Source organism: Amblyomma mixtum, chromosome 3 (genome assembly GCF_055824585.1).
Source record: "Amblyomma mixtum isolate Tamu chromosome 3, ASM5582458v1, whole genome shotgun sequence".
NCBI classification, from domain to species: Eukaryota; Metazoa; Arthropoda; class Arachnida; order Ixodida; family Ixodidae; genus Amblyomma; species Amblyomma mixtum.
The window spans coordinates 59,324,606-59,349,473 of record NC_143014.1 but is presented as its reverse complement, the minus strand read 5'-3'; the positions used below and the strand labels follow the sequence as shown (position 1 = coordinate 59,349,473).

The 24,868-nt window shown below is 49.0% G+C and overlaps 1 protein-coding gene and 1 long non-coding RNA gene across 6 annotated transcripts in view; one reads left to right on the top strand and one right to left on the bottom strand.

Annotated features, from left to right (window-relative positions):
- Positions 1-13,731: 13,731 nt before the first annotated feature.
- Positions 13,732-24,868, bottom strand: part of LOC149350335 (uncharacterized) — a 165,326-nt gene continuing 154,189 nt past the window's right edge. For all 5 annotated transcript variants that reach the window (XM_089579358.1, XM_089579355.1, XM_089579357.1 and 2 more), the window contains one exon: positions 13,732-17,054. In XM_089579358.1, coding sequence (XP_089435484.1) covers positions 15,989-17,054 — 1,066 coding nt within the window. In that variant the 3' untranslated portion in view covers positions 13,732-15,988. The remainder of the gene's footprint in view (positions 17,055-24,868) is intronic.
- Positions 18,735-24,868, top strand: part of LOC149350334 (uncharacterized) — a 183,446-nt gene continuing 177,312 nt past the window's right edge. Inside the window, exon 1 of the long non-coding RNA XR_016290329.1 lies at positions 18,735-18,870. This is a non-coding gene — a long non-coding RNA (uncharacterized LOC149350334). The remainder of the gene's footprint in view (positions 18,871-24,868) is intronic.

The following is a 24,868-nucleotide window of genomic DNA, read 5'->3' as shown; positions in this document are numbered from 1 at the left end:
GGGTGTGTCCAAGGCGATCCTGCACATTCACCGAAACAGTGTAGTCACGTCCAAGGGTAAAAATGATAAAAAGGTGAAAAGGCCGAAAGAAAGACAAAAAGCGATAAAACCACGGTGTAAGAGGCCGGGACGGAAAGTGAAAGCGATGAAAACGATGAAAACAGATATGCACATAGCCAAAAGGCAAAAAAACAGCGTTAAACTAACGGTGAAAAACGGGACTGAAATCGCGGCACAAGGTGATTAACAAAAAAGACAGAGAGGGGCATTTAAGAACAGGATTAAACATTTACTCTGCCTCTAAGAAAATCCAATTCTTTTTGCGACAGGCACAGGGAGGGTGCACTCACACATTGTTCCTTTGCGTTGCGGATTTCGAATGCTTCTACGATTTCCCTGGATATCCTATCCCGTCCTCTAGCAAGAATTGTGCAGCGATTGAAATCTGGGTAACAGGTTTCGTCCGGATCATCACCTTTACGTTTGCACTTTTTGCAGTGCTTGGCAAGGTGCCCAGAAATTGCAATACTGTCTACATTATTCCTGTGCTCTTGAAGCCTAATGTTGAGGCACCTGCCTGTTTGGCCAATGTATCTCTTCCCACAGGATACGGGCAGAGAGTAGACGACGCCGGTTTTGCAGGGGATGAGTTGTTCCGAATGAGTCTGCCCACACCCACGGGCGATCAGAGGTTTGTTCACCTTCGGGCATAGGGCGGAAAGCTTGTTTGGCGCTGAAAAGACAACGTCAACCCCTGAACGTTTCGTGACCTTTTTGAGGCAGTGGCTGACCTCATGAATGTAAGGCATTACGACCACTCTTCTGTTCTCCCTGTTGGACGCCTCCTGCGCGTCATGTGTGCAGGATCCCCTTGGACACACCCCCCTCTTTGTACTTTATATATGTGTCCTGCATCGAAATAAAATTTCAGTTGTTAGTCAGCGCCCGTGTCTGTGTCTTCTTCCTTCGTGTTTTCGTCCCGTTCCTTGCGCTGTTTTTCATCATGGATTACCAACTAGCCCGGCATCTTGCACTTCTGAACTTCATTTCGGAATCTTGAGGGCAATTCGACTGATAGGAACAGAGTAATGGCTTGACTCTCTTTGCTGTCGTTCAGCCGCGTCATGTTGTTCAGCGGGCCAAAAAGAAATGAGTCAGGGAGTATTTTTATCATGGGCGAGAGTCGTGGACGTCTGAACGAACCAGCGACTGCGTTCTTGTTCAGCATCTCGCGGGAATATGAGCATTGCTGCATTTTATTTCATTGTGAGCTGCGAGAAGTATCCTTGAGAGCAGTGGCCTGCTTTCCTTGGCATGTCAATATGAAAGTAGTGGTTGATGCTAATATTAGATTCTAAGACTCGATAACTGTCCGTGAACGTAATCGTTCGCAAGTTAGGCTCTCGCAAGAGCTACAACGGAGACACCGACTGCGCTTCTGATGTCGGTCGCAGGGAGAGGAGGAAATGTCCAGATCTTGTCTACCTAGGTGGCATTACTCCATCCCGACTTTTCGCGTCCGTGTACGTCTGTGCGCGCAATGTCGGCATAGTCACGCGACTTCTAGCCTTTTGCATTCGTTTCCAAAAGTTTAGAACGACGTCGCAGGTGCTCCAGAGCTAGTAATTTACCTTCATCAACTGAGCCGCGTGAAGAAAAAAAAAGATGTTAATATGCATACATCTTCCTATAGTGCTCAAGCACCAGTTAACTTAGCTTCTCTGCAATCGCGCAGCGCTTGGTACAACTAAGGGGCTGCCCGAACGCATGTTCCAGCCATTGCCTGGAAGAGACCGCTGCGTGTGAAGGCAGAGGAACTTGAGCGTAAAAGCAGCTTGATGTGCTGTAAAACTCGTGGAAAGCTCGTATTACACCTGTTAATGTGCGAACGGTGGCGGTCGGACTGTCGAAGCCACAGCTAACCATAAAGGCCGCAACATCATGACGGAATCACGTGTCCCAGCTTCAGTGTTAAGCTGACATTCTTTCATCCCTTGAGCGTCAACAGATCAACACGTCGTTAGCAAGGTCACCATTCTATCCGAATTGTCTCTGCGAAGAGGCATATATGTTCAATTTTAAGGTGCATCGTCTTTAGTGAGGTATATTGAGGTAGCAGGTGAGCCTCAGCCTTTGGCTTTATCTAGTTTTCCATGTCACCCCTTAGAGAATATTCGAAATGCTTCGTCTCTAAGGCAAAAAATTGTTATAAAAAGAGCGAATTTTTCATTACTTTGTGCTAAGAGTAGCCGCTGGCTGTAAGTACCGCTTCAATAACTCCACCCTTTCACATTTGTGGTACATGCTTGCGTTGCTTAGCTTTTATCTTTGGATTATTACGTATGCATAAGTAAAGGCGTGGAAAAGAGTTTTCTAATTTATTGGGCACCCTGCGTGTCCAGGTACTGTGCCACAGCACCTTTAAAAACAAAGCGGGCAAGGTAAAATGGCAATATACAGATAAAGGGTCTCCAGTTATACATTTACCTAGACCGTGTTATGGAGACGTGGGGCCAGCGACGGCGGCCGCAGAGGCGTTGTCTCAGTCACGGCAAGGCTGCCGACGAAAGGTCCGTGCTTCCTCCTCGGCGTATATCGTCCTTCCCTCGGATTTGACAGGTGGGGCTGCACGCGCGGTCAAGGTTGGCCGGGCGGCCAGGCGCTTTTTTTTTTTTTCGGTGCACACTTTTGGTCTTTCCTAGAAGCCTAGGTCACTATTTTAAACCCCTAAGCGAGCTTGGCCAGGAAAAGGGACTGAGATTGAGTGGGTAGAAAGAAAGGAAGGGCAGACAACTAATATGGAATGCGGCTGACATCCCTATACTGCCCTCGGGAAAGAAAGAAGTGGAAAACAGAAGTGGGCTTTCGAGAAGAGAAGGTCTGGCGGTAGCTTGTTCGTGGGGAACTATGCGAGCCGGTCAAAGGCAGGTCGTTTTGGCCCCGCGACTTTCATCAGCAGGAGTGAGAACTTAGAATCTTTCTTTCGTAAACTTTGTATCTTTCTGTAAGGCAGGGACCGTGGTTTCTCATTACGCGTGCTATAGCAGACACCGCGTATACGCAAGTTATCGTGACGACAGAAAGGAGTTATTTCACTCTCCTCTTCATATCCAAAATCGTTGACAAGCAGTGCAGTCGGTCGTTCTCACGGGGAAGATATATAAGTTCGCCAGTGCTATGCGCAGGCAATAAAGGGCAGCAGCTTCAAGTTTAATGCCAGTAGACAGGAATTTTAGTTGAAGAACTGAATGCAGGTGCCGTTTATTAAATTTTTGTTAGCTGGGCGCTGTAATTTCATTGATGAAAATCCAAAAGAAATCCGACTAACGGTAGCGCTATGCAGTCTTCAATTTTTAAAATTCACATGGGTAAATATAATAATTGAATAAAGTGACGCAAGGTGCCATATTAAAATGTGAAGGGAAAGTCTGTCTTCGACCTAATTACAGCCATGCGTACACAAGGAAAACCAACGCGGTTTTTCGGAAGCAAGCTCGCAGTTGAATAACATTCTTTCTGCTCTGGGTCTCGAAGGCGGTCGCTCTGCCGAGCGAGCTGTCATGGAGGCCGGAAAATGCTATCGCGTCAGCGAAATAATCGACAACTCGAAGCATTGGAATGTTGCAAGCACCGAGTAAGTCATTATTGGAGAAATCTGATAGGTAAATGAAGTTTCGTTTTGAACCGAGTTTGTTTCTCCTGAGGCCGTACGGCAGCGATGAAGTGAAAAGCTGATATTCTTTTAATGAAGCAGCCTGTTGGCAGTTGCATTTGGACAGAATATTCTGCAGGAGGCTTCATTAAATCTACTCCAAAATTAAAAAGCTTGACAGAAGTGCGTTCTTCGACTGCCGCCTAATGTCTACTTCTTTCACTTCTGAAAAAAAAAAAATCATTTTAAGGCACATAGTACCATTTGCAAGCACCATCATAAAATATAGCACTCTGATCAGTAGGTTTCACAAAATTTAAATCGATTGAACTTGCAATTATCAATTTTGAAAACATTTTGAAAAAAAAGAGCTTTTAGCAGTATTAATCAGGTCATACTCTTTACAAAAACTACACTGCTACTGTTTTCGCATGATAGCTCTTTCTCTTATAAATCTTGCAGCATAAGTCCAGCTTGTTGAAACTGGCGGAAACGTTTCTACGACAAAGCCTTCTGCCAGTGCCTAGGCCGAAGCCATAGCTTCATGGCCCCTAAGTGTACGAAGAATGCCTCTAGATTGAACTTAATCTAAAAAGCGCCGAAGATTACCTCGTCGGCTTACACTATCTAAAACCATCTCTCGGTGCCGATGCACTGAGCGGGTCCTCGCATCTCTTAACGATGGCCTTGAACCCGAGCTCTACCACACCGCACTTTTTGGCGACCTCTGTGTTCCTGGTAGTTGGTGGAAGGATGAAGTATTGTCCTCAAATGACGGTCGCTTGTCTGCCAAGACTACTCATTTGTTTAAACTTATTAGTTTGGTTTGGTTTATGGGGTTTAACGTCCCAAAGCGACTAAGGCTATGAGAGACGCCGTAGTGAAGGGATCCGGAAATTTCGACCACCTGGGGTTCTTTAACGTGCACTGACATCGCACAGTACACGGGCCTCTAGAATTTCTCCTCCAAAGAAATTCTAGCCGCCGCGGCCGGGATCGAACCCGCGTCTTTCGGGTCAGCAGCCGAGCACCATAACCGCTGAGCCACCGCGGCGGCAAACTTATTAGTGTTTCGGGTCTCCAGCCTGCAAACTTGCGCGTTAACCCATGCGGCAACGTGTTTGACGTGCTACAAACAAACATTAATAGCCACACTGTGACGCCTGTTTGCGATCCTCTTGTGCCAGCTGATGTGTGGCATGTTCTTTTATATGTTTTTTTTTCTCCCCCAAGGCATGTGCTTGTCAAACTGCCAGATCCTGACCCCGATAATGACAAGACGTGACAAGATAATGACAACTGAGACGTTCCACACTGAGGAAGCTTCAATTACACGCTTGTAGATAACTAAAGTAAACTAAAAATGAAAGGCCGAAATTATTCAGACGCGTCTAAGATTCTTATCTTGATTCGGTCGGGGACAGCGTCACAGTACACTCACAGGATTTCTGGCACTTTGCTAGCGCCAAGCATACCACTCCCCGCATAACATTGATTCCGAACACCGGCTATAGTACTGGCGCTTTAAATATCTGTGCGATGTTTGCATCGTATGTCTCGTCTGCGTTGTCAGGAAATGGCACTAGCGCCCCTGCTATGGAAAGTGACGGCGCGTACTCTGTACGTAATGCAGCCCAGAGTTAGTCTGTGATGATATCCGTCATCTCCCGTCTAAAACACTCTGTGGAGCTGATGGTATCCCTCCTTTCATCGTAACGGATTGTTGCGATGTCCTGGCACCACTTCTGGAAATATTTAGGTTTTCTCTTAGCACGTCAACTTCTCCCACCGTTGGGGAAGAAGCTCCTGTAGTACCAGTTTTCGAGGCCAGAGCGCGCACTGCTCCCGACAACTGCAGGCCTATCTCCCTTCTGTCTTCCTCGGCTAAGATGTTTGAGATAGGCATTCACTCACAGCTGTCATTTGTTTTCAGAAAGCATCTACATGACTATCAGCGTGGCTTTAGAACAGGTCGTCCCGTTGAAACCAACCTCGTCATTTTTTTTAGTAGTGTTGCTTTAGTGTTGTTCAGTAGGGTTTAGTAGCGTCAACCTGCCGTGAGCAGGTTGACGCTGTCTGTTTTGATTGCAGCAATGCCTTTGATGCAGCAGACCACCTCGTGCTTCTTGAAAAGCTATGGAGCTGTGGAATTTGTAAGTCCTACTGCAGCTCGTTTGCTAGCTTCATAGACAAGGCCGCGTGAGCTACGGCGGACAAAAGTCTCGTACCTTCAGTGTGACTTCTGGGGTTTCCCGAGGTAACCAACTTTCGGCCTCTGCTATTTATTCTCTTCATCAGTGACTTTACGAAGTGTTTGCTCACCCTCAGACGTCTCAGTATGATGACGACCTAAAGATATTTTACATAATCCGCTCTCCTCGTGACTGCAGCTTAAACCAAGAGGTTGTGAATTCTGTGCACTGGTGGTGTTTGTCAAGTTGAAACTGAATGCAAATAAGATTGTTATGATATCGTTTACGGGTAAGATCTACTCCATTGAGTTTCCTTACTCTCTCAACAATCGGGCCATTACAAGGGTGCCCGTTGTTCGCGAGTTAAGTGTCCACTTAGATGCTAAATTGCATTGTTCGCCTCACAATAACGAGGTCAGGCGCAGAAGTCTGCGCGTATTAGGTATGGTGACCCATGTATGCGGGGTCCTACGTAGTACACTGCATGCCATGCTACCCTGTACTGTTGCCTTGTCCCGCCGAGAGTTGAGTATGCTTCCTTTGTATGGTATTCGATCTGTCGCATCTTTTCGCAAACCCTCAAAAATGTCGAAAACGGTTTGTGAGCAATGTCATGGGCCGTACGGTGTGCTTGTCTGCTCCCCCGAGACGACTACAGGGCTGCCCTGCACGCTCTGGGACTAGCCGACTTGGATACAAGACGGCATTCGCGGGACTTTGCCTTCCTTTTCAGGTGTTTACACGGAAACATGGACTTTATGCACCTAGCATCTTTGACCAAGCTTCGGGTGCCTGGACGGTCTGTGTGACAAAACACTGTGTTGGAGTTCTCACTGTTCCAACTATGCCCCATTGTGCGAATGATGTGTAACCTCCCAAATTTTTAACGATAACGCGTGTTGCACCTCTAAATGAAACTTGTAAAATGCTTCTCTCGGCTACGTAGCTTGCATGTTGGCGCACCATTTCAACGCATGGTGTGGTAGTAAATGTTCCCTATTCTCTAATAACGTGTTAGGAGGCAGTAGTTGCTTGATTCAGTCAGTATTAATTAAAAATCTGCATCCTCCGCAGCAACAAAGAGCCAAATCAAGCCGCATACACAGCAGTGGTTCTGCTCCATCTCGCTTCTCCTGGGTAAGCGTCCACTCTAAAGTGGAAGTGAACTTTTTTTAGGGTAGATGCACCACAAGAATTATAGCAGTATATGCTGCTTGTGTGGCTTTTTGTTGTAGAATACGATGCGTATTTGCAATTATTTGTGACTGAATCAGGCAAGTAGCATGTTATTAAAGAAAAGGGACCATTAAATTCCTCGTCATATGCTAAATTAAAGCCCGAATAAGCAAGTGGTGTAGCCGAGAGAAGCTTTTTACACGTTGCATTTAGCGATGCAACATGTGTTATTATTTAAAAAAAAATAGAGAGGACGTACGTACCATGCCATGGTATCATGTGGTCCTGATATGTTTTAACAGGATTTTAGCTCTTTCAGGCAGAACCTGATGTGCATCGTTTTCATTGCTTTTTTGTTATTCTTTTCTTAATATTTTCATCGTTATGTTCTCTTTCACTGCTCTGAGTACACCGCTGTAAAGTGCCTATGGCTGTCAGCGGACACCTCACGATAAACAAGTAAAAAATAAAAATCTTTGGCCCGTTTCTTTCTATTTTAGAAGTGATGGAAACACCTCTGCTGGCTTGTATGCATCAGTTAATTGCTAAGCGTTTGGACGAGAGGTGTAACGACCTTAATTAGCAGCAGCCGAATATTGCAAACAACAAATCCAAGCGGCATGGAAAGTTACGGTGGCCACGCTCAATTTGATCATTATTAGGAATATCACGGCACTACAGTGCCTAGCTATTAAATAATGTCGTTTCGGAGGCGCTAACTTCTTCAGACAGCGTGGTATTAGAGTAAATAGAAGGCAAAAACTGTATTCTTGCTGAATTATTCTCAAAATACAACCGGCTCAAGTATCTGGGGCCCGTGACAATCTCCAATTGTTACGATCTGCCCTTGGGTCACGTTTTATTGTTCGCTGTCTACCGTTCGTGCTATTCGCTGGGAATAGTCGCGCTACTAACGCCAACACAGTATTCCGGTCGGTGTGCAACGTCGACCGTGACGCTGAGCCATTGCAGGGGCACACTATACGTACCCATTGCGGATGCCTTCGTGTAGGTGTACATCCCTGGGAGTGTTTGCTCAGCGCTTATGCATAGCCAGCGCCCCCCTATACCCGACTATCGTAATAGCTATCCATGTTTGGTACACTGCTCCACTAGTGATCTCGTAATCCAACAAGCGCCAGTAGCGGTCACCCTATGTCAGCTAACTTTCTGACCCCTTTCAAACCACCTAAACCTGCTCTGCCGTCAACTACATTTTCGCTTCCATCAGTATCCGCCCTGTCCTTAGAGAAGACCACGCGCATTGAACTCCCTGCCAAAGTGCATTTCCGCTTCTTAATCTAATCTTTGCGATATCTCCTACCCCCGTTAACTCTGCAGCCCACGTTGCTCTCTTTCTGTCACGTATCAATTCTCTTTCCTCCGCTAGCTGCGCTGTTCGTGGTCTTATTTCGAGATTTTTCGTTAGCCTTCGATTCTGTTCACCGCAGGTAAATACTGGCTAAATATGTCGGCCATATACATTCGTTTTCAGAGACGTAAGTAACGTGCTATTCATAAATAACGAGTTCCTGCCAAATGTACTCCATTTGATTATTATTCGCTTGCTGATTTCTTTCTCGCGTTTCTGATCTGCCGTGACCAGTCGACCAATATGGATGTATTCCCTCACAGTTTGCAGTGCCTGACTGCCTATCGTGAACTGTTGTTTCGACGCCTGCAGACTGTTGTTTAAAGTAAGATATATCCGGCGTTACTTGTTATAAATGTCAACGCCGTACGAAGCAAAGCCGAAAGTTGGGCAAGTTGGATAACGTTCGTAATGTAACAATAGCACAAAAGGAACACATCTGCGTCGTTTCATTTCCGTCCCTTGTGTTCCTTTTGCGCTATTGTTACATCAGGCCATAGGAAGCCGAGTTTATCGGGGGTGCAGCCCCCTTCACGGCAGCGTTTTCTGAAGGGCATGACTGGAATAGCAGTGCATTGTTAACCGGGCATTCCAGTTTTAGTTTTAATTTCAGTTAAGGAACAACAGCACCAGCCTTTACAAAGATACCAGCAACAGTTTTATTATCATGTACACACAAGCAGTGCACAATTTCGTAAAAGGCTTGTAAAACGTACAGATGTAACAACACACTGACAAAAGCACGTTGACCGACGAATGAGTACCCTACCCCCTCCTTACCCACCACCTCCCATTGAAAAATATCCTTTCGCTCTGCTCTCCGTCCGGTCGGTCACGTGAAATGCACATGTAGGTAGAGTATACAGTACAACAGAACAGCGCACGGGCACGTTATGGCAGCATGACTCTGCCGGAGCCGCAGTGCGCGCACACCTTCCTCAGGGGCGATCATTTTACGCCTGGCGCCGCCTCGCGGACACCGGCTGGAGTACCTGGTCGACTTAATCCTCGCGCCCAGCTGCGCGCCTTCTCTTACGCCCGCGCACTTCGTTTCGCCAGAACCGCGGCGGCCGCCGCCTGCGCTTGGAGGCCCCGATGCTCAATTACTCCTCGGCACTTGCACTGGAGCTCCCAGAAAAAAAAAATGTCCAAACAGAAACGTTCTCGGCGGTCCATCATCAAGCCTACAAGGCTAGGAAGGCTTTACGAGAGCGGATTTCGTACGCAGCCAGGATCCAGCGTCAGAAGCTGCACGGTCCTGGCGTCCCGCTAACTGCGAGCTAGCCGTACTGTGCCGCGCCCTGTGCAAGCGCCCTGCGCCCAATATTTGTTGTTAGGCCAGTTGGTTAGCCCAACTAGCCCAACAACAACAATGGGCCCTGCGCCCGCGGAGCCTTGCGGCGTTGGAAGCGTTGGTTGTGGTAAGACTGGTGAAACGAAGCAGCGGTAACGAGTCGGCGCGCTGCGGGGGATTCGGGGCCTATCCAGGCATGCGCCCTGGAGCCCGTAGTGCGTTTTTGAAAGACCGTTTGCGTTCATTTCAGCGCTTCCTCTGCCATTAAAACGCTTCACCGCGTGCTCAGATGTACATGAGCTCCCTGCTACAAACACATACGCACAAACACACACAAAAAATAAACCCAAAGTTCACGGAGAAGGCAAGCGAAGCAAAGCGGCGCAGTACGGAACGAATTACAATGTGTAAGAACAGCCTGAATATGCGAAACGTCCACAGACATGAGCATGCGCGCGCATTTGTATAAGTAGACAAAAAAATATAGACAACATGCTACAGAGTATACAAACAACAACCGTTTCTGGGCATCAGACTGGCGACAGCATTTGTACAATGTTGCACTCGCGGGCTACAAAACTTGCACTCCGTTGCCGAGTGCTTGGAGAACATCCGGTGGGGAGAAGGTGGACTGAAACCCTGCGTGTACTTTCTGTATACATATAGAATGCGTGCGTTGTTAGTTCCCAACGAACCTTTCTATTTTAAACACAATAATCAGAATAACGAGTGGCAGACTTTTTTTCTTCTTTTGCCTGCAGTACCTAGCTTTTGAAATTTAAATTTCGCTTTAAAGCAGCTTAATTTACAGCATGCGTTAGTGCAGGACATTTTTTTTTTAACCTTATGAAGCAATCCTAAGACTGGACAATTCTGCGCGTTCGGAACAATGCCTATCTTCGCGTATTTACTACTTTACCTGTTTCTCATTTCTCAATGCGTACATTTTACATGTGAATAAGTTATGCGTGTTTAAATGTGGACCACTCACTTTTATACTGCACAACATCACTCGAACGCGCAACTTCATTTGCCCTGCAATATTTCGCAAACAGAACAAAACCCTTGAAATATGTACAGAGACAACCGAACGGTCTCTCTAGTATTCACGGGCTGTGGGCGCAACCGGGCGAGTGTGTTCAGTGTACTTTCAAGCATTTGGTGGCTCTTCTTGGGACACCTACTAATACTATACACGTTCTTTGTTTCACGGCAAACCTATCTTTCTGCAGCAAAAATTATCCCTTAGTTTTAACTCCACAAGTATTACCTCCACTGGATTAATTCGTTTTACCTTCGTTCTGCATAAATTTGTGTTGAAAGCAGTCAGTGCTTTGTTTTTTGTTTTTAAATTTCTAACTAGAGTGCTACGTAGAGTAAACATCAGTGCGCTTCAACGTGTCTTCTCATATTTTGTTTCTGTCTCCTTAATGGCGAACCTGCAGTAGTTAAAGCACATTTTTAATACTTTCACGGTCACCATAACTTCAGCGACAGTTTCATAGCGCGGAAGCGGCCGAAGTTAGGAAAGGAAAAAAGCAGAGACTGACTCTGCGTCCAGCCTATTTCGTTTGAACGCTTCCGAGAGACGCTAAAGTCTATTTTGTGGAAGGAATCGTGAAATTACTAACAACATAGCAGAGCCGTGCGCTGCTGTCGTTTAGAACGCTACGTAAGGGTGTGAAAAAAAAAAAGATTACTATCCACAACCTATGTGAGATGCCTCGTTTTGTGTGCGAAAGGCGCGCTGTGGACGGCGACGAATCACTCCGCGTGTTACGTGTGGTGTGCGTGTGACACTAAGCTGGACAGTGTAGTTGGTACGCGACGCATGCACGAATGCGTGTAGGGACGCGTGTGAACGGTGCGTATCAGCGGTTGTCGTGTGGAAACATTCGACCTAGCTCAAGCGTGGACATGATGACGAGGTGTGCCGCGGCGGCCCGCATCAGTCTCAAGGACGGTCTCTCCGAGCTGCAAGGGTTCACGCGACCCGAAGGAGCTCCGGGCGAGGAGGCTGACGAGTAAACGGTCTTGGCACACAGTTTGCTGCTGCTCGGTCGGCTTCCTGTAAGCTCATGCTAGGCGAGCCGAACCGGAATAGAACCAACAAGCAGAACCGAAAGTTTCCGTTCTCTTTTTTTTTTTTCTCCCGAACCGGAAGTAAAGCGAAGCAGGATTTTTCACATACACTTGACAGATGAAAAGAGATCGTTTGAAACCGGAATGAAAGGTCTGAACTTTGTATAATTTGAAAACACGCTGCATTGGAGTTGGAAGAACCTCGGCAGAGGTGGATGGTAAAAAAGAAAAGGCTGCAGCGGGGATGCTCGGTAGGGTAGAGATGCGGGACAGGGGATGCGGGACAAAGCTTGAAAACCTTGTGCCTAGACAAATTCGTTTATGCGACGTCCGTGTGGGGAGCTTGAAACCGGGCCGTTAGGAATAAAAGTCGAAAGGCGCCGTGCGCACAGGAGAGTGCTTTTTCTGTAGATATGCAAAAGTTGGGAAAACACGGTGTTTGTCACACTAAGCGTACGTCAGAGTAATAGACTCCGCGTCGTTCGGCAGATAAAAATAAAGGTGTTTGCTTGCATTCAGTTAATGAGCAGTGAAACCACTTCAAAAAATACGTACTAAACGCGACCGAGGGGCCAGCACGCCACACCCATAATAATGATGCAACAAATTCGCAGCAAGTGAGGACTACGCATTTATGAGGAAGTTCTCGATAGGCAGAGCCTGGCTGGTAGACCAGGAATTTTCACCTGTGCAGTGGAGCGTACAATGAGGTTACATGCATTTATGAACGGAGGGGTTGTATGCCGTTGTTTCGTTTCGGTCACTGCGTATAGGGCTGACGGCGTCCTCATTACTGATTCAACTCAAAAGAACGCTTCCCTCATGGACATGAAGCACAGTTCTGGTTGTGTAATTACGGCCCATGTTCCGTATTTTAGCTCCATTTCTTCACTGTTGTTGCATAGCGCGTAATAATAATTTTCAGTTCACGACTGCGAATCCCAGTTCCGGCCTTCGTTCTGCGCGTAGTGCTTTTACTATTAATGGCGTACATTTTAGCTGCTGTGAAGCTTTTGTAGGGCGACGAGCTCGTCGAAGTATTCTTCAGTTCTCCAGCCTGCTTGCGTTGATCCGTTTCTCTCGCGAACAATTTGATTGTTGGAATGAAAGTTTCTCGACTCGTCGCACACTGCCAAGCGCGTGACCCCGCAAGCGGAAGACTCCATTAATTCCATCGCCCCGCCTCAAACCTGGCCTTTCTTGGCTTATGCTTTTTCTTGGACGTATGACTTCCTCGTCACTCCCGGCTTGAAAAGAACCTTGTACGTATTGCTGTCCCGGGGTTAATTCTTGAACACGTCTTTTAATCTGAAGCATCGCGGTATCGTTTTAACTGATAGGCATAGGCAGATTGCAATAGAAAAAAATAACTGTGCTCTCAGCGAGAAACCTGAACCGTAAAGCGCCCCGGCGCTGAGATTTTAGAGCAATTAACCACGCGTCATGCGACACCGAAGCGATGAAGCTGCAGTATTCCCTAATACTTGCTGGCGGCAGCCACGCGCGCGTCGAGATCGGAACAACAAACCCCGATGGAAGCAGCAGGCGGCACCTGCCTTGTGTCAGGAAGCGGCAGCAGTCTACGACTGAGCGCCTACGGTGCCAGTTATCTTAGCCGCCCCACGACAACGAGCTAGGGCGCCGCTGACTATCGCACCTTCCCAAAACCACTTCGAAATGCAGCTTCGGTCAGAAGGTTGAGGCTACATGGTTTGCATTTGAGCTACACAATGGAGCCCTTACGGCACCCGTAAAAACCGGGAGTTCTTGAGAGGTGGGGACGAGGGCTTTTTTCCTCACCCCACAGAAATTCAGAGCTTCAGGCGTGTCATCTATCGCACGGCTGAAGATCAGACCGCGTGGGCTGAAGACTTTTGACCAAAACTGTACCTTACCAGGCGAATGCTTCGCATTGTCCTTGGTTGCCTGTGAGGCTATCCTCTAATTGCACGCGTTATCTGCGTTGCGGTGTCAAATGTGTGGGACACACTTTTTATTTCAAACTTTGTTGCCGTGCACGAGTCCAGCAGAGCGTTGAGTGCTGCAGCCTAACACCGTCGACGTCAGTGCTCCCTGAAGTGCTTCCAAGCAATAGGAAGCGCGGAGTTAGGTTTGGCACGGAGCGTATCTTTCCCAAACGTTGTCTTTTTTTCGCATAGAGTAATAATTACTTTTAATCTCTTCGACTTAGTTCATTTACAGGGTGGGGAGGCAAGATATGCTTAGCTATTTTCCGGCTCGGAAGAATAACTTGCTGATTGGGACCTGGTATTCGGTTCTTTTCTTGTTCGGCTCGACACTCAAGTTGCAGTTGTGCTGCGGTGAAAAAACTAAATATTAAATAACGCGTACGAAGACACGTCAGAAGAATCGATCGATAATAGTGGGCTCGTGCACAGAGTCTCAAAATTTAAGGTTAAATGTCGTGACTAATTATACCCTAGGTGCAAAGCAGTGCCATTCTTTGCGAGGTGAAGTTCTTTTGATAAAAATTAACGCAGGAAGGATTTAACAACTAGTGCAGTGTGATCGTTCCGCTCTTCTGGATTTTAAACCAGAAGATTTATGCTGTTTTATTAAGAAGCATGGGCAAAACGGTACTTCGAGGTTGCTGCAAAGCTTATCCGGCCATCTATCGAACAGTCCTAGTGGTGACAGGCACTTTAATGGCGTTTTTTTTTTTTTGGTACGTTTTCAAGCTTACTACAGCTGCTATGTCGGTGTAAACTTTGAAATTTCGGGCTTTTTAGATTCCTCCCTTATTGTTCTAAGCCTAAGAACTACTCATCGGGTGAAATAGTTTGGCACTGTGGTCGCGACTCCTCACCGATGCGCATGGTCGCGAAGAGGCCGCTTTCGATGTCTACACGGCGGGCGTTTCAGTCGAAGCGTGTTTCAGCGCGCCTACATAGCAATACTGTGTTGTAGCTGAGAAAAACAAAAAAGAGAGACTCTCTTAAAAAATAGAGCATATATCTCGGCTTTTGGGGAGAGTTTAAAGCCTAACAATTTGCGGAAATGCAACTCACTGCAATAATTTTGCGTTAAAAGCGAACGCCAGCAAGCTTCAGCCATTTGTACCAAAGTGCCGTGTGTCTGGTGGTCGCCACTAAATCCGGAGTTTGAATAAGGCGACGCTGTTTTGGCAATAATGCGAATTTCCTACAAGAATACTTGCTATTAATAGCAAAAATCTTAGCGAAGGCGTTGCTGTGTATTTAACAACAAAAATATTCTAGCTTGAGCTCAGCACTTGGTTCTTCGCACTTGCCCTCATTCGCTCTTCATCGTACGAAAGCGCCTACAAAACATAAATGCATCCTGTATTATGGTATTATCATCTCCAACTGTAGTTAAGATGTTAGCAGTTCGCCACAGGAACAAAACCGTATTTCTAAATGCTTTGTTAAGTTTTAAAGTTCTAACATTGATACTGTTGTTCATGTATAGTCCCTTGAATTACGCAGTCTATCACGCTATGCAGGTTCTTGTCCTGAACTGCTTGTCTTTCAGAATTAGGGAAATAAACCAACGCTTATATTTTATCGGTGAGCGGTACAAGCAAATAAACGCTTTGCGAGGAATGTAGGTGTGATCATAATTCGACGTCTCTCATTCGCAAGCGCGATGTAGGTTGACATGACATACTTTGTTGTTGAGGAGTTGTTCTTCTAGCTTCTAGCAGTGTAAAAAGTTAGTGTAAATTTGAATTACCTTTAGAGCTTTTGTGCTCTGCTTGCTGTTGCTAGAGAAGAAACGTGCTCATGGATTAAGCGGAGTGACTTCATTCTTTTCTGGTAGTCACTAGGGTAACCAGCGCATAACGTGAAATTTTGTTGCCAAGGGGAGAAACTGATTGCGAGGTTGCCTTGATCGGAATGCAAAACGTAGTAGAACTACATGCCCATAGTATTCTTCCTTCTCATCCCGCTCTTTCCGCACTGCAGCTACACGTAGCTCGATTCGAGACACTGAATGGGACGGGGGAGAAAAAACAGATCTTCGAAGAACGTAAGTACATCTTCCACTGACACACGTCTGGACCGTTAGATATACGACAGATGCTTCATCCACGGCGGTCGCTCAGGAATACTGAAAACACAGATAGAGCACAGATAGTTGAACGTCCCCGTTTGCGCTGACAGCAGCGAAGCAGAGCAGGTTCACTGCGAAGACCCGCGGAGGTCAGCGCCGTAGCACCACACAGAGAGAGAGGCCGGCTAAAGGTCGTAACTGCAGTGCAGCCCTTTGCCCTGGACGCAGTGCTTGACGGCCGCCTGGCTGGAGTCCTTTTTGGCCGAGTAAATGTTCATGGCGGGAATAATGTGGACCCTGAGGCCGACGCCGGAGCCCTGCGGGCCGATGCGCTGCTCACGCGAGGGCCTCGAGAAGGTCACGTGGCTCTTGCAGCAGCAGTAGAAGAAGAGCTTGTTGAAGGCCACGCGGAACGTCCGGTGCGTGGCGGCATACACGTAGCTGTAGAGGCAGGAGTGCGACAGCGCCAGCCACCAGGCCACATCGACCAGGTGCGGCGGCACCTGGCGGCTCAGCGACACAGCGGCCAGCGCCACGCCGGGCACCCACATGGCCAGCGTGAGCAGGTACACAGCCACGTGGCTCTTGAGCAGCTCGAGCGCCGCGCCGTCGGGCTCGCGGCGCCGGGCGCGAGCCAGCGCCACACCGAAGCCCAGCACGGTGAGCAGCACGGGCAGCAGGATGCACAGCGCCGCCACGGCAGCCTGCAGGGGCACGTTGCTTGCGGCCGGCGCGCCGCCGCAGAAGGTTGGGCCAAGACCGAGCCCACGTTGGCCCAGCGCCACGGTGGCGGCCACGGCCCAGCTGGCCAGGGCCGCGGCCAGCACGGCGCCACGCGAGCAGCGCAGCGCCAGCCCCTGGCTGGCCGCCAGGCAGGCGAACGACAGCAGGCTGGCCACCAGGCACACGACGAGCAGGGCCCACTGGAAGTGGCACAGGCCCGGGTCGCGCGTCACGCCCGCCAGGATGGCCACGCACGTGGACGGCAGGAGCAGCGCCGACACCAGCAGGTGCGCCAGCGCCGACGACACGAGGAACGCGTTGCCGCGCGTGCGCAGCGGCTCCATCACAATCACCGCGCTGATGACGAACACGCCGCCCAGCGAGCCGGCCGCCGACACGCAAGAGAGCAGCGTGAGCCGCACGGCCGCGCTCTGGCCCGAGCCGGCGTCCTCGTCGCGCGTCCAGCTGGCCACCGAGCCGTTGGCTGCGGTCGTCATCGGGTCTGGCAGGCCGCCCGCTCCGTCGCGCCTGCAACAAGGCAAACACCTTTCTGCGGATTCCTTCCGAAAATAAGCGACGGTTAAACACTGCAGTGCGCCCTCCCCTCCCTCTTGAGTCATCACCAGATTACGCTGAAAACGAAGAATTCCGCACTTCTTGTTGCCCCCCAAAGTGCGTCATTGAGCCGAAGCGAATAGCGCCCTTGGCAGTGCGTACAAAGGGACACGCGTGGCGCACTCGACTCCCACTTTTTGGCGCTTTGTTTGCCCTGACGTGCCAAACGCACGCAGAGCCACCGAATAGGCCAAACCCAAGGCGTCACTTATACCCGCGACACCCTGGCCACTCCGTGTCTACTGCGCCCGCATTAGTGTATCTCAGCCACCGTCCCCGAGGACGCCTTGGGGTTCCTGTTCCATTAAGGGCTCAGCGGGAGAGCGCTTCCCCTAATGGTCCGCGATAGCAGCCCTGAATATACGCACAATCAGGTCGAAAGAGTGAACCGGAAAGCACTGCCGTTCCGTTGGCTAGCAAAGCGCTCAGTGAGGCTGGGACGCGACGGCCAACGACGCGAAAGTGCCTAAAGTTTGCCGAAGTTGTCTGATCACGTATGGAGCATCACGCTGTGGTAGCACGCTGCAGGTCTTTGTTTTGTTTTACCTCACTGCTCCGCGTCTTCTGCTTTTATAATGCTTGACTGGTTGTATTTGTGATTGCTAACGGTTTTGCGTTCTTAGAACTCATTGCTCTTGAGACATTTCGGTCAAGTGACTGTCGAAACATTTGCCCGGCCTGCCCCTCAACATCGTAAACTTCTCGCTCAGAGTTAATCGCGCTAAAGTGCGCAATCCTGAGAAGACTGTGGGGACGCTTCGATCCAGCGTCACTCTGCTTGCTGTCCTCAAGAAAATTACTTTCTGCTCCATACGGGGAAACAGGCTATAGGGTCCTTTCGCTGAAGCCAAGTACATGGACTTATGTCGTGCTCTTTAAGACACTTCGATGTTTTTTTTTGTGCGTGTGCAGTGGCCACATTAGTACGCTGTAAACAACACTAATGACCAATACTTTTCAGAAGTTTCTCCAAGTTAATGTCTATAAGCCTGTCGAACAAAACTACCTGACGTGATCGCGACATGTGTGTAGACAGCTTGTGAGCTTGCGTTCTTGTTTTAAGAACTTGTACGCGATTTATGCACTAATGTGTGTGAGGAATTGGGGGAAGGGGGGATAGTGTTTGTTTTAGGTTACTTTAATTATGTTTTCATGTTTTCCCTGCAACGTTCTGAACAGTTGATTTTTAGCAGCGATGTTGTGTTAGTGGTGTCTGCGCATTTCAAATTACTACATAAGCTGTGTAACTGCAGAATGCTTATCTCATTGTCCCCCACACAAACATCATATTCAAGTGTCGTGGTGGCTCAGTGGTTGTGGTGCTCGGCTGCTGACCCGAAAGACGCGGGCTCGATCCCGGCCGCAGCGGTGGCATGTCGATGGAGGCGAAATTTTAGAGGCCCGTGCACTGTGCGGTCTCAGTGCAGGTTAAAGAACCCGTGGTGGTCGAAATTATCTGGAGCCCTCCACTACGGCGTCCCTTATTGCCTGAGTCGCTTCAGGATGTCAAACCCCGTAAACCAACCAACCAACAAATATCTTATTCCTAGTCATCGCCAACATCCTTCCCTCTGCTCTCGTTAGTTTAGATCCCATGTCTTCTCACGATCTGGCCGCACCAGGATATCGACATGAATATTCTTCGCTCTCTGCATGAGAGGTGGATCGACCTCATTCTCATCAGGCATCATCAGGGCTCCTTCCACGGCCATCATCTGCCCACACGCAAGTACGCTGGCTTTCGATACTTACAAGCTTTCCCTGTGAATCTATGTCACGCGTGCTCCGCTAAAACCGTGGCTCAGTGGCTCGAACGTCGATCTAGACTCCACCTGTCAGGAGTGCCGAGGCACTGGTTGGGGGTTTCAATTTCGCCGGTGGATACATGCGGGCAATGGACGCGTGGTGGAAAACATTGTATCTGATGTATTCGTTGGCTGCGTCCACCGGCTTCCTTCGGGATCATGAGGAGTCCACCTTCCGAAACCGCTGCATGAACGAGCACCGGCGAGCGCAGCGCTAAAAAGTGTGCATCAACCGTGGTCAGCGGGCGTAGGAAGGAAGCGCGTCGCGCATATCCTCGTGTCCTTCGCCGGGGCATGCGCGTTTGTACGGCTGCGCTCCCGGAAGAGGGCTTGCGTGAACGAAGACGGCGGGCGCCTCTTGCAGCATGTCCGGGCTCGGATTGCCTCGCGTGCGGACCGCCAGCCAAGGAGAATCGATTTCATTTTTGTTGGCGTCCGGGCAGCCGCCGCCGCCGCTCCTCGGCGTGTCCGTGCACTGCTGGCGATGATCGCGGCCTTGACTTTTTCGACAGGGCACGCTGGGCTCCGCGCGGCGAGGTTGAATATTTAAGCGCCACTCTTTCTTCAGCGGCCCTCGACGGCGGCCCATACGCCGGGCTCGGCGCAGATGTCCGTCGTCCATACTGATCGTGCCGGCTCACTCGTCCGGCACTGTTTGCACATGTTCCGCCTGACCTTGTCATTTGCTATGGCGCGCTGCTCCTCCTCGGGTGTCTCCCCTACCAGCCCATCCCTCTTTGCACGGCCGCTTGACACTGTTGTTTCTCGCGCCCCGAGTCTTGCGTTCCCCGCTGTCAGTGATTTATAGAAAGAACTGGAATGCGAAGGTTGTTTGAAAACAGAACCTGGTATTTTCGTCTTGGGAATAGCAGCTTGAAGAAGAACGACCGATTGTCTCTTTGCCATTTCTTGATTTTTTTTTAAATGTTTTTTCTTAAACAGGGAAAACGGCCAGCTTTTGTGGTCGTTTTTTTTTGTAATATTAACGCCGTTTTCGGGTCAATACAGCGCCAGACAACGTAACCAGAACAGGAGACATCGGATGTTCTTTTTCAACGGCAGCATGGTCACACGATCGTTTGCACAGAAAGCCACGAGCAATCCTCGACGTCAGCATTACTTGAAACGCTTAGAAACCAAGGCAGCTTGCTCACAAACAGCCGGTAGTCACCACAGGCAAGCACACAAGCACTCTGGTCTGCATCCGTGGCCACTCAATGTTTCAACGTGTATTAGGTTTTGTTGCACATAAGCAACTACGTCTATCATGCGCCAAGCACAGTGTTAAAATGTATGTTTGTTACAATAAAGGAACTGAAAGCGTTAAAAGCTATAATATGTTTAAAAACGATCCTGCTTTCAGGAATTTAAAGACCAATGACAAGTTTACAATTGCGTTTACTCTAAGAGTAAGCTGGGATGGATTGTAATCACTGTAAAATATAGCAAAATGGTTTTTCCGTACCTTCTCATGCTTTGAGTATGTAACGAAAACGTGGTTTGCAGTAACTATCTCTCGACATGCTTCACAGGTAGGTTTGTTTAGGTTCGCTAGTAAAATGTTATGTGAAGGTGCGCGTGACCATTACGAAGGCTGCATAGCATCATTTCGAAGAAACTTTCTTGTTGAGTGCATGACGTCCATTCTCCCAAAATAGGTTTTTTCTGGCGTAACTTATAATTTACTTCATCATTTCATATAGACTCCCATTTATCCTTCAGTTTATGGTGTACTAACTTCGTGCAATCTTTATATGGCAGGTTTGCGTTCTTGATTTGTGCGTTGCGAGCTTCTGCAGAGCACACATCCGACCTCTGGTTGCCACGAATTCTGACAAGGCTCGGGGGCCATCAAAATTTTCTTTTATTGGATGATATTCTGCATTATATCGTCAAGTAACGGTATGACTGCGTTTCTGGAGTTTGTGAAGCTTTGAGTATACTGAGGGAATCGGTGTACAGATTATACTTTTTGCTCACGGCTTCAGTGTGTGTAGCATGTTGTAATGGCAGGGAAGTAATTTCTCTGGATCTGGATCGTAGGCTTTATGCACAGTCGTGACCAGACTTGTCTAGAGCGCTCGAGCTGTGCTGTGGGCAGGAAATGAAGGGAGTACTTGCGCTTGAGCACAGCCATAGAAGGCGCGAAGGTACGAGCACCTTCACTTAATTTGTTCCGCGTCACGCCGCACGTCCGCTCTACGCAAGCGTGCTCACGTCTGTGCATAGGAATCAGGCAGGGGCGGATTTACGAGGCACTCTTGGAGCGGCGGCTGGGGGAAGTCCCATTTGAATCATATGTTTATATTGCTTTATTTTATGTAGAAAAAATGTGATTTAGCATGGTTTACATACGTCGAATTGCTCGAATGGGGTGGGAAAACCTGCCCGCTTTAAATCCGCCCCTAGCACCGGGAAGTAACCGTGAGGCAGGCTTAAATTAGAATCTGTTTTTTCTTCTTGTCGTTGTAATAAGCTCGCTACCTGGTGGATAGGCTCTTTCAACAGGCTGGACAGTAAAAAAAAAAAAAACTGACTTTGCCTTAGGTGACTGTCCGTCAGGTACTCTGAATGGATGATTAGACTATCGACTGCGGTAGGGGCAGCTAAACGACTGTCGCGGGAACTAGAGTGCTACCTCCAGAAGTATAATTTACTCTAACGGTGGCTTCGATGACGAAATGGCATACGTTGGACTACGCTAACAGCGAAAATAAAAACGCATCTTTTAAGTATATAAAACGTGGCTACTGGGCACTGAAATGCTTCATTTTTAGCGCATCAGCTCAAAGTCTTGCAGCTGTCTGAAAAATTGCCGGCTGTGCCAGTTTTCGGTACACTCTGAGCGACGCTCCTGCGCTAGAAACACACGTCGCATTCCAGCATACTTCGCTCAGGCGAGTTATAACGGCCCGCTGCCATTTCAAGGCGCTGCCAAAGCCCGAGAGACACTGCGTCCCGGCTCGCGAAGGCTCGCCCGGCGGCGTCCACCAGTACCGCAGGAGAGATCACCTGTCAGGCGCGAGGCCCACGGAAAATCCTCCCTCGGTCCCGTTTCGACGAAAGCGGCGTCGAGGCGGCTTTCCGCCGTCGCTCGTCGTTCACTCGCCGGCGGCGAGCGCGCGTGTGCCGGGCTGTTCAGGCCACGGCGCCGGCGCAGGTGCTCCATCAAACCGGGGGCTCGGCGCAGTCCAGCTCCCTGCCACCGCGGGCGGTTCGGGCTTCGACGAGAGGTTCTGACACCCGGGCGAAGCCACAGAAACTTTGCGGGCAGAGATCGACCTATGTGTCGAGGGGCCCTTTTCGCCGTTGTTCTCTTTTCTCGCGGGCCGAGAATGATTTCAGCCGAATGGCGCGCACGCCTATAGTCCCTCTAGCTTGCAAAAAGTAGGAGCCTGGGCAGCCTGTTGGCGTCTATACCGCGCGGTTCTTCCGCTGAAGAGTGAATATAGAGGAAGCTGAGGGAGGGAAAACGATCACAGTATCGCACGTTCAGTCTCATCTCCATTTTTTCCTGCTGAGCGAAAATTGACAGGTATTAACGAAAGGTCCTAACCCCGGTAGCCTTACTGAAATAGCATCAAAGTAGAAAAAAAGCAGTGTCTGATCCAATCTGCGTCCACGTTAAAGCACTGCAGACGGCCGTAATAAGCCCGCTCTGCACGTTTAATTAATCCGCTACGCTCTCTCTCGCATGGTCGGGGGTGTTGACTTAACACTCAGAGCACTTAAGGTCTCTGGGCCAGTGGCATGTCGAAAGCGAATTAGTCTTCGAGGAAATACTGATGCAAGAAAAGCACTCTTCATTGCTGTAATGCTATATATTCTTGCACCAAGGCTTCTGCCTGCTATGGCCTCCGCAAAGCAATATCACGCGATACGACGCAGCGCTCAAGAAACGAAACGCTTCGTGCGTCGCTGCAATACGCTAGCACACAAGAGCAAGAAGATATCACACAGGCACTGGGCTCGCAACAGAACACTCGAGAAAACTTGTGCTCATGAGATTACACAGGTGCCTTGAAACACCAGCATAAAAGACGGTGGGGCCACTGCGCTGTGCCCTTGTCGCGCCTGGCCACGCACATGCAACAGGTGCGAGAGATTGATCGCACTTTTGCACAGGGACTGCGAGCCTCTCGCAACGTCTAAGAACAGGGAAAATATTTTTTGTCTTTTGCTGTTTTAAAGCACTCTCTTTCATTTAATGCACATGCTGTTCACTCTCCTCTGTTCGATGGCGCTGGAGCACACGTCACGTAACGCTGGCTGGAATGGGCTAGTACGGTTACTGCTATGGGCGCAAAAATAACTTCCAAATTTCTCTCTCATTGCACTGAAGTGTTTCACGGCGACCACGGCGTGAATACGCGCTTTTCTTACCGCGTTGGCATCTTCGCTGCCCTACTAAAGCGAACCCCCCCCCCCCCCCCCCCCCCCCCCTGGTTTGCACAGACCGATGTTCGTTCCTTTTATTACAGATTAGGTGTGGGTGTGCAGCAGACCAGCCTTATAGCCTTTGTTACTTGTCTCTTTCATTTCTTTCCTCTTTTTCATGCAAGAACCAAGTTAGAAGACACCGCCGTGTAGTCTGAACTTCTTGCCCCTTTTAGAAGCAGCTCCGCACGGTTCTATGCTCCTTAGCACACCACTGTAATCGACGTTAATGTTACTACTCATGCGAGAGGCGTATCATAGCCGCCCACATCTCTTGCTTACTCTTTTCCCGGGACACCGAACAACGGCGCACTGCTCGCGGCTGCATACGAGGTATTCGTCATACCAGTGCACGAGAGAGGCGTTATAACGGACTAGCAGAACGAAAAGATGGACTCCTTTGAAACCTGTTCACCGCCAAGACAAGGTGCCGTGTTGTCGACTTTTTAAGTCAAGTGCATGGATCACAGGCCATTAAACAAACCACTTGAGTGCAGGTTTTCTGCCAGCTGAATTTTTTTTTTCTTGGACGAGGTTAAAGGGTCAGTCTTCTGCTCTGCTATCATCTCTTTTATGTTGCCAATTTCTGCAGCGCTGTGGAAATGCGTAATGACCGCAGATAGCAGCGCTGAGGTGCGACTGAAATTGAAAACTCGGCACACATTCAAGTGCTGTTTCGTCAAGATGCCTCTGCAGCTGTTTCTCCAAAAGCCTTCTCCGTGTGGCGAAATTTTAATAAAGCCTGCATCCGAACTACCGCTGTTAAAACTTTTAGCCTGCAGTCTTTTCAAACAGTGCAATGACAGGTGAAGGAATAATGTGCCCGGGGATACACGGTCCATAGCCTTCACAAACATATGCTTCAAATGGCTCCACGGTGCAGGTTGAGCCTGCCGAGTGTCCTCGATCTCCACGGGCCCATTTTTTTTTTTTTCATAATTGCTTATATCTGCGCCCGGTGGGTCAACACTGTGGTCGACATCCAGCTGAGTGGGCATTCCGTTCATCCGGTACGGACAAAATCTTTTGGAGGACTTAAGCTCCCCGACAGCGTTAATGCGTCCTTTCAGTGGCCTGTGTAATCTTTGCATATCACTTCGCAGGCATGAACTCTGTTCACTTACGCAAGCCGAGTGAATGATCCTCAGTTGTCAAGGGGTAGCGCGCCCGGCTCCCGACCCAAGGGGCAGCGGTTCGAGCCCCGGCTCGACCATCTTTGTCTTTTCAGCGCAATTGCTTTCCTTTCTTCAGAGGCAGCGTACCTAATGATGGTATAATGGCGTCATAACCCTCCCGACCCATCCCGATTTTCTCGACACGCCAACGCCAACTACGGCGGCTCCTCCGCTTAATATGCACTGTTGTCTACCGGACGTAGCTGCAGCTCACAAATTACCTTCAAATATCTTCATGTTTAGAAATATGGGTGTCCAGATATCTGTGTAAAATTACTCAAGTTCTTTGCGGACGCTCGTGATGCCAGAC